We start from the raw sequence: 17,651 nt of genomic DNA, 5'->3' as shown, positions 1-17,651 counted from the left end.
ATCGAAGTTAAGTGAACGTCTAACAATGGAGTATAGTGAAAAATAGTTGAGTCAAGGAGAAAAGAAAACTCCAGGGCTATCCCCGGCTTATTTGCCCCCATGCCAAGCTAATCCGAGAAAGGGAACCCTTGGAACCGCCACACGTGAACTTTTGCTCTATTTTTTTCTTTTTTTTTTCCAATTTTAGAAGGGGGAATTGTAAGGGATCTACATAATTTCATCGATCTTTCCTGATTTCTCATTTCAACTTTGGTCTATACTCGTAAAGCACGATTTTAACTCAATTGTAGAATTTTCAAGGTGGCTATAGAGTGGCAGTGGCCAGAGTGGCTAAAGTGGCTGAAGTGGTAACGGCAGATGCAACCGGGTATATTCCGTATATTTTTCTCCTTCCACATTGAAGAGGAAAAAGAAAAAAATAGAAACAATACTAGGATGTCTCAGCCGAGGTGAATCTTCAGGTTTTTACGCTAACCTCCGCCCTGAGTGGGGAATGGCCCTCGGTAGTTCCTACTTACAATTGGCCTGTCCACCTGTCCACTTGCGGAGAATCCAGACCCAAAGCAACTTTGCGAACCGTGCGCGTCTACGGTCTCGTGACTATGCTTCCTCTCTCTCTCTCTACTCCGTACTTTAATCCGCATGAAATAAATCCATGCATCCCATATTCGTACCCCATACGGAGTACGGAGTACCGAGTATGTACATGCGTCTTCGGCCCGTGCCCAAGATCTCCCCGTTGCAGATCTAGCCGCACAGGCCATGGAGCATTCTCTGGACTCACGCTATGGGTTTCTTCGGCTTTCTTCGGCCAAACAAGGGACTGGTCAATCTGGGATATATCATGATAGTTGCGGTGAAGCATAAGGGAACGGAGACGGTGAGTGTGGCAGCTGAATAATAGCATCGTTACGAACTTGAAATGTATTTTTGACCTATCCAATTTCCGCTCTCCACTCTGCTCTGGAGGGAAACCTCCTAGCTTTAGAAAAGCTATGTTGTATATCCTGCACTTGTCTTCCCTAGCGGCAGCGTAAATCCATATTTTCGGGTTTCTCACGACATTGTCCACTAAATTTTGAGGCTTGAAATCAGGCTGCTACAGGCACTTCGCGAAAATGTATGTGTTAAAGGTATTGGACACTCTGAAAATCAACACCATGAATTTGATTCCAGTGATTACCATTCGAGTCATGGTGTGTGACGAAGATTGACTTTGAAGCCCCCTTGATTATGGATCCCAAGTGACAGCCTTGCCCTGGCGTCCCACTAATGAATCAGGCTCAATTTTTACGGATCCTTCATAGGATCTGTATACACAATACCTCCAATTTTGACCTGATTAACAAATCTCCCTGGCTCTAAAGGTCCATTGAGCCATGTCACAAATAAAAAGATACAAGTCCGGTGAATATTGCGATCAATGCTATCCCTCTTTCACGCGTCGATGATCAATCGGTGTACATTCTCTGATGACCCCACCTATTATTGAGCACCTGCAGGTGTACAAGCCGCCATTTAAAGTATATGGGCTTACCGCTAATCCACTAGGCAAAGAGGGGTATTCAGCTGGCTCGGGACATACCACCAAGAAAATATGACATATGCTTGACGCCTTGCCCCTGGCCTCAACCAGTTTCTTCACACATTGCTCTTCACGCTAAAAGGTTGCCATCAACATGGAATCCACAAAAAATACTTATGACTTTGTCATCGTAGGAGGTAATCATGCACCAGATATACATGCAGTGTCCCACGCTCATCACTTAAACAGGTGGTCCAGCTGGTTGCGCTCTGGCTGTGGAACTCGCCAAAACAGCCCAAAGACCTCAAGTTCTACTTCTTGAGGCAGGTGGGCGCAATGATGACAGAGCTTTGCGAGTGGACGGAAAGCGCTGGACGACGTTCATGGAAGGAGACATGAATTGGGGGTACAAGACCACGCCTCAGGAACATTGCAATGGGCGTGAACTAGACTATTCCCGTGGAAAGGGTCTGGGGGGTGGCTCGGCAATCAACTTCGGGGTCTATACTGTAGGCGCGCGGGACGACTACAACGAGTGGGCATCTATTGTGGACGATGATACATTCGGATGGAAGGAGATGCAGACCCGCTTCAAGAATTTGGAGACCTTCAATGGCAGTGTCACGCTTTCAGAGAATCAGAAATATGCTAATTCGGTTGCTTCCGATCATGGCAATTCGGGTGTCCTGCACCTTAGCTATGCGGAGGATTGGGAAAAGGACTTGTCGCTCTCGCTAGATGCATTTAAAGCGGCTGGACACAAGCTCAACTTGGATCACAACTCCGGCAACCCCCTCGGCATGGCTGCCACTATCAACTCCGCTTATAAGGGAAAGCGAACCACGGCTGCTGACTTGCTTTCAAGTGCTCCTGAGAATCTTGTGGTCGTCACAGATAGCCCAGTACAACGTATCTTGATGCAGGGCAAAAAGGCTGTGGGAATAGAGACCCAGAGCAATCAGTGTATGTCTCATTCTGAACTTTTACTGTTCACTACATCTGACGTGGTTTCCAGACTTCGCTTCTCGGGATGTGATTCTCTCTGCAGGCTCACTCGATACCCCCAAGATCCTAATGCATTCTGGAATCGGACCAGCTGCAGACCTTGAGAAGTTCAACATCCCAGTAGTCAACGACCTCCCCGCTGTTGGTCAGGGTCTCCGAGACCACTACTTTGTCCCTCTGATTCTTGCCCGTAACCCTGATACCAATGATCGGAATTCGTTCTTCCAGGATCCCGCCGCCATGGAGGCTGCGATGAAACAGTGGGAAGATGATAACACTGGTCCGTGGACCCGATACAGCTGCCAGATCGGCTGTGGCTGGTTTAAATCAGACCGCATCACCTCCACGCCCGAATTCAAAGCACTTCCAGCATCCGTACAAGAATTCATGAACCGTGAAACAATCCCCCACTACGAGATAATCACCCACATGCCCATCCACTTCATGATGCCCGATATGTTCAAAGATTACAGCTATATTGGCCTTGCGGCATTTATGATGAACGAACAATCTCGCGGCGAAGTGCGCCTGCAGTCCTCCGACCCAGATGTCCCGCTGCTGTTCAACCCACGGTTCCTCGAGGATCCCTTCGATCGTCGCGCCTGTATCGAGATCTACCGACACCTATTGGAAGTCAGTAGACAAGAGTCCTTCGCGAAGGACACTATCTCCACGCTCATCGGGCCCGCGTCTGATTCCGATGAGGACATTCTCCAGTTCTGGAAGAACTTCCTCTCTTCTAGCTGGCACATGACTGGCACCATGAAGATGGGAAAGGCCGATGCTAGTGATGCTGCTGTTGACACGCATTTCCGCGTGCGGGGCATCGAGAACCTCCGCGTTGCTGATATGAGTGTCGTTCCTGTTCTCACTAACAACCACACACAGGCTACTGCTTATGTGACCGGTGTTACTTGTGCTGACGTTCTTATTAAGGAATATGGTCTTGATGAAAAGTAAATGATAAATAATATCTCATGGTATTGGCATGTCAAGGTTGTTCAATAAAAGGATACAGGGACTACATATTGCCTGCAACCAATAATATTGTATTTTCGCTGTGTCACATCAGAGTTCTGTTTCTCAACATATGCTTTAAAAATGCATGGACATCCTGTTTGTCTGTTTCATTATATAGATCTTCGGGATCTTGTATAAATGAGCAACTTCACTCAAACTGACCCGACTTTGCCTTTGCGTGCGAGAAAGGACATGTAGCCACACCTCGCGCTTTGATTACCTCGATATCGGATCTCATCTCCTCCGCTCCATGTTCCTTCTGTGGATCCGGCCCGATCGTCATCAAGTCGTATCCTCCGGGTTGATATCGGTCTCCTCGCGACCCGGGCACCTTTCCTCCCAATGCTCTGACCAACAACGCGCCGAGTCCCCATTTTGACCAGAAAGTCGGCTGGACATACCATGGCTGCAGGGTCTTTCTTTCAAAATTATACAGACGTGTTACTTGGTTCGGCATGTCGCGCACTAAGTTAACAGCATTGGACGAAGACCGTGGAAATGCAAGATATCGGAGGAATAATTTTCGTGCCTCTCGGATGAACGCCAGTAGAAACCAGAGGACTGGACCGGGAGATTCAAGACTGTAGACGTTAGTAAAGAAACTGACTTAATTCCATAGTTGAATGAAAGGCAAAAATTACCAAAGGCTCGTTCTCATGACATCGTCCAAGTCATTACCTAGCATCTTTCGCACAGTTGTTCTTATGAACCCAGGAAGGAATGCCAATGCCGAATCAACGTATATTCGAACGTATTGATCATTTGTCGCCGTGGGCTTTGCCACTTCTTCTTCGTACTGGATTGTCCAGTCTCTCAATTCCATCGCGAAGTGCAGGCCATTTTTCCATCCGTCTCCTTTTGACGGAAGCGGGTCAAAGGGGATTCCCATGTCTTCTCCCAAGTTTTTATGAAAGATACCGAGAGCACATATTTCAACGTCACTAAGCTTGCGCCATTCCTCTCTTTCAACGACATTCAAGATCTCGGCAAGACCGTCACCCAGAGTATGGAGGAGATCGTTGTCCGTTATCTTGTTGGCACGACGGTAACGGGCATGGCTAACGATTGCCTTGGTCAACGAACAGAACAAAAACTTTATTTTGCCTCTAAATAAAGGCAATATGAGTCCATGGATGCATTCAACATACAGATAATTCATTCTGGCCACAGCTGACGCGTATCGATCGGAATCTCTAGGCTTGGACTGCACCTCTCGCAAGAGGATTTCCGTGTCAACAGCGCGCTTCCCCGAATTGCGCTTATTGTTTTGACCTGTGACCGCGAAGAGTTTAGACATAGTCGGGATACCTCCAGCCTAAAACAATACTTGAACTTAGCGGTATTCTCCACAGTGCTTATAAAACCGGCCACAGGTTTCTGTCGTACCTTCAACAGGGCAATTTTGCGAGCTTTAGCAAAAGCATGTGGAAACTCGAGCTCCTGTAACTGGTTCAGGATAGCATGTGCTTCCTTTACCGTCATTTCTGACAAGTCCTTCTTGCCTGGTGCGTATGGGGCCCCAATCCTTAACATGCGGCGGTATCGAAGAAACCCAATTAATGCTATGTAGCTGGCGAAGGCAATGGCAATGGCAATGGCCAACCAATATTTGCTCCATGGTATATAGAGCAAGCCAGTGGCGTCCACCCTTCCGTCAATGAGCACTTGAAGCATTCATTCTATGTCACACCATAGTGAGCATTCAGCGCAAAAATAGGGTTTCCCATTTGCCAACTTACCGTCTGAAGCTTGTATTTGGGGGTGGGGCGAGGTTTATAGGTTCCTTTGCTTTTGGGATTCTAGACAAAGAAATATATTGAGACGGTAGAGGATATTCAATTTATCTTATGTGTGGCAAGGACGAATAGTTCTGGGTGCCGAGGCTGCTAGTTACAATGGATCACCAACCCAACAAAAGCTCATGGTGAAATTCGGGAATGTGAGATATCAACGGGTCCCGTATTGTTGGGCGAACAATTCTCAACCCAATTATGCTAAGACCGTTGGAAATTCCTGATGGGACCTCGGAGGTTGATCACGATGATAATGTAATCAATCAGGGCTACCCACCTACCATCTGGGCAGATATGAGCAGACAAAAGTGAGCTAGTTACATAGTCAAAATACATGAACTAAATATCTTCATTTGATACTTTGAACATCTTTTCGTCGGTTTCTAAATGTATCGCTGATCTCCGGCTCATTTATTCTTGTTTGTCATCTGACATTTGAGTGAGGTATATTGAATCTGACTTTAAGATAAGTTCTGTATCAAGGCCAATCGAAAGGCAGTTTCAACATCAGATCGCCGGAAACCGGGTGCTCGTCCTAAGATAGCCACCCCGCGAAGAAGTCCTGTCATTCTTTGTTAGGAACATACTTGAACATGATGTCAGTGCAAGAGGTTACCTGTCAAAAAGGACTCAATATCAAGTACGCAACGTGATGGTTGTTGAGGTAATGCCGAAACCATCAAATCTGTGAACCGTAAGTTCGAACTCTTTTTGTAAATAAGATCGACATACCAGTTTGGGTTACGGGAAATGATATGCGTCGAGTGTCCAGTGAACTAAATTCAAGCTCGGCTTGACCGGGGCTGGGTGCTAAATTGTGCACGGTGGGAAACGAACTTGGTCTGTCCAAGTCCACACCTTTCTCTCTAAGATATCCTTCCACGTCGCGACAATCAAACCACTGGCCGCCGAACCCACAAAGTTCAAGATGACTCTGGGCCTGATGCACAGAATCCGGGTCACTGGGAATCCCGAGCATGGGCAGAGTACCGAGTATTCTTCGAGGCAGCCTCATTTTCGGGGGGTATATAGGGTTCCCTTTCTCATCTTTCATCGCATAATGCGTTCCAGCTCCCCCAATACAGTAAAATGGCAGTGCAGGAATCTCCAGTGAGCTGCCTCGTTCAGAAGTGACCAGGTCCCTGAAGTAAGGGTACATCTTTGCCCTATCCCTGAAACAAGGCACGAGTCTAAACACTCGGAAGACTTCAAGCGGATCAGAGCGTGTGTCACTAAATATTCGGAAGGCATGCTCCAGACTAGATCGTTTGAGTCTTCGAGTGAATGAACTTTCCAGGAATGAATAGGATTCTGGAACATTAGCTCCACCAAATCGATCAATGGTTTGCACGATGGGTTGGTCATGATATAATCCCCGCTGTTGCTGTATGACAGGTGTGGATCGACAAAGGGCCATTTCTCCGGTTTCTTGATACGGGGTGACCTCGGTTTCTGGGGATGTATCTATGCGTGTGGAGCTTGGCTCGATGATAGGTTGGTGACAAGATATAGTATAATTAGCGAGGTGGTCATCGCACTGGACACTCTTGGGTTGTTTCGGAGTAGACTTCTTGAAAGGTTCTCTCAATAAAAGGTCGTCCACACTGGTTCCCTGAACAAAGTCCTCGGATGCACAAGGCAGAAGACTCAGGATGCTGTCAAAATCCCTAAGAAGTTCGAAGTGGGTGTCCTTCAGGGTAGACTGAAGAGTGACTCTGTAGTCTGTAAGCGAATTCTTGATTTCTTTCATCTTATCTTCGAGGAAGTCCACTCGTTTCTGGGATTGTTGAAGACTTGCTTCTTTCTTCAATCTATATGTTTTCTGAGCACGGCGGATTTGGCTTCGCCGATCCTGAGCCCGGAATTAGAATGTGTCTTCTCTACTGTTTCTTTTTAATTTCATGGAGACTAGTTACCTCAGATAGTATAGCTTCCCCGGGTGCATCGAGCCTGCGTCTACCCGCACTCCTTGGCGGACGTTTTTGAGGCTTAGTTACCGGGTCTGACATCTTGATTCATCTGATATAGGCGCGTGCTAGACCAAGCCAAAGATCATATTATCCATGGTCCCGAAAATTCTTTGAATGGGCAGGTGTTGAGTAATGAAGTGGGCATATTCTCGGTCCCTATGCGTGAAGAGCCCTGGAGGCGAAATGCTGATAATGTAATCCGCCTCGGTCCCCACAATATACTGTGGATAGTTGATTCGTTGAGATAGATACAGCAATTGGATCGGAATGTTGGGGCCGGATCAATGAAATGGCCAATGTCTCTCCCTGATTGTTGAATTTTCAAAAATGAAGAAAGCAAAAAAGATGTCACGGTCACAACGGACAGCGCCGTCTCCCCCTCCCCCCTCGATATTTCCGACGCGACCTGAAATTTTGAATATAAAGGAACAAGAATAGTCGGCCGCGTTTGCGGCCTTGTGATATCTTTTCAGCTAATCTTTTTGGTTGTCTTTTTGAACGTCTTTTTAAATGTTTTTGTTTTGTATATATTTTGCTGCTCATCTCAGTTGTATAGATAGACGGTAGAAAAAGGCGGAGAAAGGCTTAATTTGTGAAATGGACTTTTCTATGTATAACTTTGGATTACTAAATCTCTGGTCTATCGCCGTAGAATTTACTCACATTATCCCAGATATACTTAGGTGCGCAAACTGCGGCACTTCGGTAATACCAAGGCCCCTCTTATTTGAGTAGGTCGACCCCGTAGTATCACACCGCTAATATTAGAGGCTCTCTGTGATCATCTCCTAAAAAAGCCTGGTTTCTACCTCGATAAAATAGCGCTTTTTCTGTGGGATGAGTTTGGTACATATCTAATATCATCTAGTATCAGGAGAGTGCTGATCTCCAAGAAATGGTCAAAGAAGATATCTCGATAGGAAAGCAAGGGAACGGAATGCTGTCTTCGATACAGTTCACAGATATTTTACGTAAGTTGCAGAGAATGGTTTGCACAACGGATAGGGCCGGTCGACAAGACATGAGCTTGGAAACCCTAGCAACAGGTGCTAGTAGTTTAGTATTCCTGTGGGGATTCCATAGGAACTTCTCACACGCTATGCGGGAACAGGGGTTCGTGCGACTACGGAATATGTACATACCTACGCAGCTCCGCTTTATGCAACGCCGAGACACTTGCTGGAAAAAGGCCCGCACGTCCCTCGACAACACGACTCTTTCGGTTAGCTTTGTGCCTTTCTCCACTTTTTGTGTTGAATTGCTGACAAGAAAGCCGCCACGTTAGTTATTCTAAAGATAGAATGAGCAGCTGACAATTTTGGCGCCTGGGTCACCTAAGAGTGGGACTAACGATGGCCTTTATATGAGGGTTGAGAACTTTGATCTACCCAAAAAACCAAGCATTCTATACATAGTGTGTTGACTATGACTTCAATATCGTTTGGAAACACAAATTCTGGCTTCCAAGTTGGTCTTGTGAATGGCACGGTTAATGCGCAGGTCTATCTGCACCTAGGTATTATTCACAAGGCCCTAGAAAAGCGACTAGGTTAACTAACTAATCGCCGCTTCTTGGCCTAGAGCGACCGGAAACCCCACCGACTCCTCTATCGACCGTCCCGTTCCGTCGCGATCCAGACTTTGTCAGTCGCGACACACTGCTCGATTAGATATATGAAAAGAGCTCAGCCCCAGGGTCCAGAATAGCTCTTGTGGGCGTCGGTGGTGTCGGGTCAGTGCAAAGACGTTGGTAGGTAGATCAGTGCTGACAATCGGTAGGAAATCGCAACTTGCTATCGAATACTGTCGTTAACTTCGAGATCGATCCCCTGAGATATGGGTTTTCTGGGTCCATGCAAGTAACGCGGCCCGGTTTGAGCAAAGTTTCCGGGATATCGCCGACCAGGCCAAAATTCCTGGGCGTCAGGATCCTACAGCTAATATATTCTAACTCGTCGAAAGCTGGCTCCGGGATAGGGAGAGAGTAAAGTGGCTACTGGTCCTTGATAATGTTGATGATGATGGGTTTCTTCGCCAGCCATCAACAACAGGTCAGCAGATCGGCTATCCCAACGCCGCAACAAAGCCATTATTGGATTTTCTCCCCCGAAGCCCGAACGGATCAATAATTATAATAAGTCGGAACCAAGAGGTTGCGTTAAAAATGGTCTACCATCAGGACGTTATCAAAATAAATCCAATAGATCGGTCTGAGGCGCTAAAACTTCTCCAATAAAAGCTTGGACGACTAGCGGAAACTCCTGATACTCTAACGTTAGTGGAAGAACTTGAGTTTATGCTACTAGCGATTGTACAGGCAGCCGGCTATATCGTGCATCGAGCACCCCTCTGTTCAGTATCGCAGTACCTCGAGAAGTTTCGAAAGAGTGATACCGAAGCGACCAGGCTTCTTCATTATGAGGCGGGTCATCTCTATCGAGATTGGGAGGCAAAGAATTCGATTCTAGTCACATGGCAAATATCCTTCGGCTATATACGACAAATACGACCGTCCGCTGCTGATTTGCTCTCCCTCATGAGTTTTTTCGACCGACAGGGAGTTTCAGAGGACCTTCTCCGAGTTCAACGCGAGATACCTAACGAGGATTCGAGCTCGGAGGAGATTACGTTTGACCGCTGCGACGAGGATACGGATAGTACATCAGAATCTAACACGGATGATGAGTTTAATGATGATCTTACAATATTGAGAGACTTTTCATTTATTTTTGTTAGCGAGAACATATCAGTGTTCACGATGCACCGGCTAGTGCAACTTACTGTGCGTGTGTGGCTGAAAACCAATGGAGAAATCGAGCGATGGAAGGAGGAATTTATCACGAGACTATACCAAAGGTTTCCGACCGGTAAATATGAAAACTGGGCACAATGCCGGTCCCTGTTTCCACATATGAAATCAGCGGAGTCACAACGACCAGGATCACAAGACTGTCTACATAAATGGGCCACGCTACTTTATAAGGGGGCATGGTATGCTCGGGAAAGCGGCAACATTACAGAATCAAGGGATATGGCATCTAAATCAAGGAAGGAGCGAGTGCTAATGTTTGGCTTAGAGGGCGAACATACCCTCAATAGCACTGCGATGTTAGCGAGCGTATACCGGCTCGAGGGCCGATGGGAGGAGGCGGAGCAGCTCGACGTACAGGTCATGGAGACTCGCAAGATAAAGCTCGGCGTGGACCATCCTGACACGCTGACGAGCATGGCCAATCTAGCATTGACGTTCTGGAACCAGGGCCGATGGGAGGAGGCGGGGCAGCTTAACGTACAGGTCATGGAGACAAGCAAGACGAAGCTCGGCGTGGACCATCCTCACACGCTGACGAGCATGAACAACATGGCTTATACCCTTAGGTCATCGGGACAATACACAGCCGCATTGCAGTTGATGGCCGAATGTGTTCAGCTTCGCGACCGAAAACTAGGCCCTAACCATCCGGATACTTTATCTTCCAAGTCTGCTTTAATCGAGTGGCGCGGCAAGGTTGACTCACCGTCTTCCCAGCTCACTAAACCATCGACGGACACCAAAGAGGCCTCAATCCTCGACAGTTCCTCAGAAACTCCCAAGCGAGTTTCTAGACCTGAAAGACATCATAGGCGGACAATATTCTTACGCCTCTTTGGCAGAAAGTAGGACTCTCCCCTTTTCAATTTTTCTGAAGTGGGGTTTTGCTTTGTGACAGTTAGAAAAAAATCATCAAACTAACGAATTCTGTGCTCTCGAAGATGAATGGCTCATATCCCATTAAACGTCAAATTGGAATGTCAATAGCAAGAACCTCGGAACTTTCAAGAATCTGATTCGACTGTATCCATGCTTAACTTACGGGGCCGTATTACGTCTCATGTTTTATACCATACGCCAAGACCATTGAAAACAAGGATGATGAGGTCTGTAGCCTAGCTTACATATGTACTTTGTCCTAGGCAGTTTCACCATCGTCTTGACAGTGTGGCTGGAGACATGTAAAAAATGGAAGCCAATTTCGAATATTGCTGTACATGTAGATAGGTCCAAGACCTTCGCTTCAAAGGACTGTCTCAAATACCTTCAGTTCAATGGGTCCATTTGGACAAGACCTGAGAAGCCCGAAGATTACGAGTATACTACGAAGTACAAACCACCCAAACCCGCTAGCATGGAGCAGGTCAAAAGTCTCGAATCAGACTAAGTTTTACTTGGTGAGTTTGACTCTAGGCGACATGATGAGGTCCTCATAAAGGCGGTGGCATAGGAACCCACGCCAGGCAGCGAAAGTCCAGCGGGTAGTGTATATCCGCAGCTTATGATCGATCCAATTAAACAAGTAAACAGATAGATTGAATTGAAGTATGAAACAAATGTGGGAATAATAAGAAACTCCCCCATCAATCTACCACAATGCAAGAACCTCAAAACACCACCGAATCGCAAAGCCGAAATCAAGAGGATGGAATCAGTCACTGCGCCGCACACCATTACGCAAAGGGGGCACATGACATAATAGTAAAGGGAAAGGGCACAGGATATCCAGCAGAACAGGCGAGATAGAAATATGGCAAGTGTCGTCAAGCATAACGTAACACCGAAGCCGAATAAGGCACGAGCAAATAAAGGACACAGACGCGGGTATCGAAAGGTGATCGCAGAACGTAGGCAATCAAAACGGTGATAAAAACGGCACGGCGATTAGTTAACCATGGGAAGACCATGGGAAACCTCCTGCTTGTTCACGCCATCATTTCCGTCCTGGTTATCATCCGTGCGAACCCGCTTATTTTGCTGGAAGCTGTTGTTGTTAAGGAAGGTCGTGTCGTCGGGGTGCTTACGCATGCCGAGTGTTGCAGCAGCGATGCGGTTCAGAGAGTTCATGTCATCAGAGACAGAACTAGGGTGCTGGCCCTGGGGACCCGGGGCGGGCACCGAGCCCGAAGGGCTGGAGTTCTGAACGCCGGCAGAGGCAAGGGCCATCTCAGTGGTCCGGGGCTGGCTCAAGTCGATGTTGGCGGGGAGCTCGGGGACTTCACCCTGCGCTTCGAGAAGACGCGATTGCAAGTTGATGATGTATTCGCGCAGCTGGTAGTTCTCGCCGACCAGGGACTTGACCTGCTCCTTGAGGGGGTCGATGTTCTTGACCTCTTCCTCGAGCTTGCGGATGTAAGTTTCCTTGCGCTGGCGGAATGCGCGCTGTTATGAGGATTAGCCAAGTGCTTTGTGCACGATATCAAAAAGACGTACCTGAGCAGCACGGTTCTGGGCAGCACGCTTGGAGGTGGACAGTTCACGCTTGCCATAGTTCTTGGAGCCACCATCGGATGGGGGAGAACCCTGAGGCTGGGTGGGGGTCTGAGGAGCGCCGAGCATGGCACCCGAGATAGCAGGGTCAATGTTTGGCTGGTCTCGTGGACTAGCATTATTGGGCTGCAAGTGCTGTTGCTGGCCTGGGGCACCCTGGGGGCGACCGCCCAGATGGTGCTGAGCAGCTAGAAGCTGGTCATGAAGGACTATAGAATCATGTTAGCAATGGAGAATAATCATGTGCGATGCGCACCCTAATTTGCCTAGGTGAAATGAGATAGGTGGTCGGGTACGGTGGGTTTCAGCCCTGAAACCCACGTATCCACGAATCTCTCAAAGGGAATGGGATTCAAACATCAAAAATGCTCTAAACTACAATCACGTACCCTGGTCCGCATGATCCTATATTCAATTGTCAGTACGAACCATAGCAGATTACAGAACGAAACAGGTGACGCGACAAGGCTGGATGGAGAGAGACTCCACGCGTCGAGATGTCGAGTCCCGTTCCCGACACGTTGGTAACGCGACACGACTGTCTTGTATCCAAAGTATCGAGGAAGTACACAACGTGGGATCTCATATAGATATGATGACAAACGCGCGTTCAAGATGATCTGCTTACCTGAGCAGAAGTCTGCATGCTTGGATGCGGTGCTGGTGCCAGTGCAGGCTGCATTGATTTAGAAGAAAGGAGATTGGTGATGAAATCGGGCAATGACTTTGCACGACAGTCTTAGTATCCACAAGAATTGAGAGCAAAGAGAGCTGCTTTGCTGATATCAAAATACAGTTAAAATGAGGTAAGCAGTTACAGATCCGATGCTGTAAGCAGGTTGATGGCGGGCCCTGGAGGAGGAGGAGGATTACTTAAGGATTCTGAGTCAGAGGATTTGGGGCGATCGTCGATTTATGTAAGGAGTTGGTAAGCGAAGTGTCCGCATCAGGTAAGCGGTGAGTTAAGCAAGTGGCTTCTACCCCGGGTTTATCTCCATGCTTTTTACCACTAAGCTTGCTTTGATACCACATTTACTGGCTGTGATTGGGCTTAATCACAACCTCAAGATTTCTCGTCACATTCCGCCAATCGAATGCTGTTGTCGTGCCCGTGAACATGTCCACGAGTTGCTTTATCGCTCACTACTTCCCGCCCGCATCCGGTCTCGGGGCGGGCTTACTTATTCCCGACAGAGTCGGCATGACATCATTATCACCGGTTATCCCGACATTTCTACCTAAGGCATCAATAACTAGACAAGCACTCTATTCAATTGGGGACAACTTAAGGCATAAATCGAACCAATATCGGTGATTACTATGTACCTGTCACATCGCGCACTTAGTTAGATTTCTAAAAACTCATCATCTCGTATCCACACCCAAAACACAGTCAGCCTCCCACACCCCTGCCGCTACATCCTAGGTCTGCACAATTCTGAAGCACTACTGCTGCTTCTTCACGCTACCGTTGGTAGGCTGTGCCTGAATAATCCCAGCTCCAATCTTTGCTGACTCCGCCCAGCCCCGCTGATGCATCCAGAAACGGGTTGCCGGATCGGCGCCATGCAAGGACGCACGCCGAGCATCATCTTCGAGAGACGTGCGTGAGATATCAATTGGTTGGGTCATGGACGTAATATCGTCCTCGTCCTTGTCATCATCCACCTCCGCATTGGTTGTCGACTCAAGATAGCGCTTGCGCATAAGGTAACGCTCAGCGCGCTCCTTACGGGAGTTGGGAGGCTCAATCCTGGCCATACCAACCCGCACAGCGTACCGCACAATCAGATACAGGTGTTCCGAGAAGAAGATTGTCAAAAGCAGAGCCCAGCCTTTAATATCTGTCGGCTCGCCGTTCGGCCCGTGCTGTGCGTTACCACTGAACATGTAGACCAACGAAGCGCTGGTGATACTTCCGACCCAGGAGAGGAATCCGAGGCTATCGAGCCAGGGTCCAATCGTGTCAGTCCGCAACGGCACAGGTCTGCGGAACTCCATACAGATCTTAAAGAAGTCCGATCGCAACTCAACCCAGTTGTTCACAAAGAACGAGAGGGGAACAAGCGGCCATGTGGGTGAGAAAAGGGCCAAGTATCCAAATTGAATACACATCTCACGTAGATCATCGGTCACATCGTACTCGGAAAGCTCAAGCTCGTTACGCACACGCGTGAGGAACTGCACTTCCTCGGCCGGATCATCGAAGGACACGACGGGTCTTTCGGGCGATTCTTTGTCGCCATTTCGGTCCATCTTACCATTGCGCTCCTTGTTGTATTTTTTATATTTGCGCAGTGCATGCTGTTTGATATAGGGCACAATAGTCTCCATGGCAAAGCCAACGATCTGGGCAGTGACAGTGAAGTAAATAACCTGGTTTCGCAGGCGAGCTGGGTCAATCTGGAAATGCGATTGCTTTGAGACGGCATGTTCCTTCGACACAAAAGGCCGAACTGTCAAGCGGAAGACATCGAGGTAGGGGACAATTAGGCTAGCAAATGGCACGTAGACGAAGGCCGTCAGGAAAATTGGCATATAAGACGTGATGAAGTTGATAACAAAGACCTTCTGGGTCAATGCAGCATCGTACGCATCATTTGTCTCATGGTTCTCGTAGTCATTAAGCTTCGTTGCAATAGACGTCAAAATAGCGCTCATGGTTGGCACAAGCGCTGATACAAGGATGGTCGGGATGAAAATCTGAAGGGTAAGCTTTAGTAGCAGGGGATAGAAAGGATCACCATACCAAATATGTTTTCAAAGGACCATTGTAGAGCTCCGAGATGAAGATCTCAATAGCAAAGCAGGTCGCAATGATAGCACCCAAAGCAATTGCCGCAACCAAGGCAAATGGGATTTGAAGTAGCTGCCGTTGCATGCGCTTAGTTGCCGGAAAGACACCGCGCATCTCACCAGTACCCTCATCGCAGACCTCCTTTTCTGCCTTGAACTCTCGTCGCTTGGTCCGAACAGCTGAGACGTTCTTGGTCTGCCACCTGCAGCTCAAATCAACCTCTTGGCGCTTCCAGTATTCCACAAAGATGATACACCAAAGACAATTGACGATAGTATAAATAATCGAATATCCGCCAAGCAGGAACCAACAGGAGAATCCAAAAACAGCCGGGAAGATCAAAAATCGGAAGTACGACTGCAGGAACGCGAAGTAAAATCCAACCTGCCATCGATGTTAGCCAAGCCAAAGAACGATAACCACTTGCTCCACTTACACTTTCTCCAAACTTATTCCGGATCTGATCCAAGTCGTCATCAGAGAGGAAAGTCTTTGAGCTCCAGTCTCTTATCCACTTTTTATTTGTATCAACATCATGAAGGGGGAATATAGCAGTGACGTTCTTCCATTCGCCATGGTTGGGGGTGATAGCGGCACCGCCCTCTTCCTCGGGAAGTGTAATCATCTGGTTGATCACCCGCAAGCGCTCAGCCTCGGTCTGGGGTTCGGTCGAGTTGGAAGGTGTGGGCTCAGCATTACGAATGCCATATAGCCAGTCGCGTACTCTGTGGAAATACAAATTCAAGATTAGCACATTGACTTAGAACCATCACCCATCGTCACTCACCGCGACCGATAGACCGCCCGTTTCAGCCGCTTTTCCGAAGCTTTCACAAAGACGAGCAAAGACGACTCATCGCCTTGGCGAACCTCAACCTGTAGACCAACTTGGGCTAGTGCTTGGAGCAATTTTTCTAGCTGCTCAATTGCCTGCGATCGGTCTGCTATTGTTAGAATGTGTCACCCCGCCACACCCTAGAGCTTTATCTTACTCACCTACATCTCCGAAGCTGTAACGGATGACATAGTCCACATGGAGATTATACTCCTGAACATTATCTGGAATTGTCGCCATCACTGGGGAAGTTGAAAGAAGAAAGAAAGTGGAACAGGGCAAATCGAGGTGATCTGCGGGTCAATGCCGTCACCTGGCGCTAAAGGCTTAGGGGCGATGCTGCATTACGACGCAACTTGATGCTTGTTTAATATCCAATTACATTAGTTGTGTGGGATTGAGAATCTTGTATTAGATACGTTTCATTTTATTTTCATTTTCATTCTCAAAAATATGACATTGGGCCATTTATAGCTATGATCATAGATATTTGCTAAAACGTACATGTATACCTAAGCAGTCCACTTTCGCCGTCAATCTGTAAGGAGCTCTACAATGTAAATAAATCACTCTGAAGTGATCGTCCCCAATACCCTTGGTAGTAATATACAGAAAACAATACCCCAATCCTATCCCACCCAACACCAACCCATGCATTCCTCTACGCACCTTCCGCCAAACGAGTCAACGCATCCCCCTCAACCATCATCTTCATCCATTCGTCCATACCGCGCGCACCAACCTGCTGATAGAACCTAATACTAGGCTCATTCCAGGTGAGCACACTCCACTCCAACCGCCGGCCCGACACCTCAAGCACCTGCTTAGCAAGGTACTTGAGCAACTTGAAGCCGTACCCATGACCCCGTGCGCTAGGCTGCACATACAGATCCTCAAGGTAGATACCAGGGGCAGATCTCCAGGTTGAGTAGTTGTAGAAGTACAGGGCCATTCCGACGGGGATTGGGTTCGGAGTGTCAGCGGTGGGCGGCGGGGTAATGAGAGCTGTGTAGACGGCACCGCGCTTGGGCGGGGTATCGGGGAAGGAGAGAGTTGCTAGGAGAGATTCTTCGGTGGCTTCGACTTCATGAAGGGCTTTTTCATAGTCGGCTAGTTCGCAGATAAATTGGAGGATGAGGGGGACATCTACCTGGTGTTAGTTGTCTGTGCTACGCGCTCAGAAGCTTCGAAGGTCAATGCACTTACCCTCGGGGGTCGCGAGACGAATGGTGGGTTGGTCAACCGCAGTATTGGAGAGAGGACGCAGATAATCCATGATGAATTTTCAGTCCTTAGAGATCTTTTTTTTTCTCCGAGACTTTCGTACTTGCTAGTATATGCGCTCCTCTTTCTTTGGCCAAGCTTCGCGATAACCCCAGGACTTTACTATCCCGGATTAGGCAA

The 17,651-nt window shown here is 47.9% G+C and overlaps 5 protein-coding genes across 5 annotated transcripts; 2 read left to right on the top strand and 3 right to left on the bottom strand.

The window, feature by feature from the left end:
- Positions 1–1,679: 1,679 nt before the first annotated feature.
- Positions 1,680–3,490, top strand: PEX2_080020 (GMC family oxidoreductase; the record flags this gene model as incomplete). The annotated part of the gene is made up of 3 exons (XM_016745272.1): positions 1,680–1,722; positions 1,775–2,488; positions 2,541–3,490. 3 exons carry the CDS (start codon positions 1,680–1,682, stop codon positions 3,488–3,490), a joined length of 1,707 nt encoding a protein of 568 aa, XP_016598190.1.
- A 208-nt stretch (positions 3,491–3,698) lies between these two features.
- On the bottom strand, positions 3,699–5,224 carry PEX2_080010 (uncharacterized protein; the record flags this gene model as incomplete). Its single annotated transcript, XM_016745271.1, has 4 exons — positions 3,699–4,131; positions 4,192–4,608; positions 4,699–4,865; positions 4,937–5,224. The coding sequence occupies 4 exons, from the start codon at positions 5,222–5,224 to the stop codon at positions 3,699–3,701; spliced, it is 1,305 nt and encodes a 434-aa protein (XP_016598189.1).
- Positions 5,225–9,849: 4,625 nt separating this feature from the next.
- PEX2_080000 (Tetratricopeptide-like helical) lies at positions 9,850–10,974 on the top strand (the record flags this gene model as incomplete). Its single annotated transcript, XM_016745270.1, has 1 exon — positions 9,850–10,974. The coding sequence occupies one exon, from the start codon at positions 9,850–9,852 to the stop codon at positions 10,972–10,974; it is 1,125 nt and encodes a 374-aa protein (XP_016598188.1).
- Positions 10,975–12,009: 1,035 nt separating this feature from the next.
- PEX2_079990 (uncharacterized protein) lies at positions 12,010–13,297 on the bottom strand (the record flags this gene model as incomplete). Its single annotated transcript, XM_016745269.1, has 4 exons — positions 12,010–12,507; positions 12,559–12,824; positions 13,005–13,020; positions 13,244–13,297. The coding sequence occupies 4 exons, from the start codon at positions 13,295–13,297 to the stop codon at positions 12,010–12,012; spliced, it is 834 nt and encodes a 277-aa protein (XP_016598187.1).
- A 764-nt stretch (positions 13,298–14,061) lies between these two features.
- On the bottom strand, positions 14,062–17,523 carry PEX2_079980 (Acyl-CoA N-acyltransferase; the record flags this gene model as incomplete). Its single annotated transcript, XM_016745268.1, has 7 exons — positions 14,062–15,318; positions 15,365–15,796; positions 15,849–16,137; positions 16,200–16,353; positions 16,409–16,489; positions 16,917–17,393; positions 17,454–17,523. 7 exons carry the CDS (start codon positions 17,521–17,523, stop codon positions 14,062–14,064), a joined length of 2,760 nt encoding a protein of 919 aa, XP_016598186.1.
- Between the last annotated feature and the right edge of the window lie 128 nt (positions 17,524–17,651).

This window comes from Penicillium expansum (genome assembly GCF_000769745.1).
Source record: "Penicillium expansum strain MD-8 chromosome Unknown contig268, whole genome shotgun sequence".
Taxonomy (NCBI): Eukaryota; Fungi; Ascomycota; class Eurotiomycetes; order Eurotiales; family Aspergillaceae; genus Penicillium; species Penicillium expansum.
This window is presented reverse-complemented; position numbering and strand designations above follow the sequence as displayed.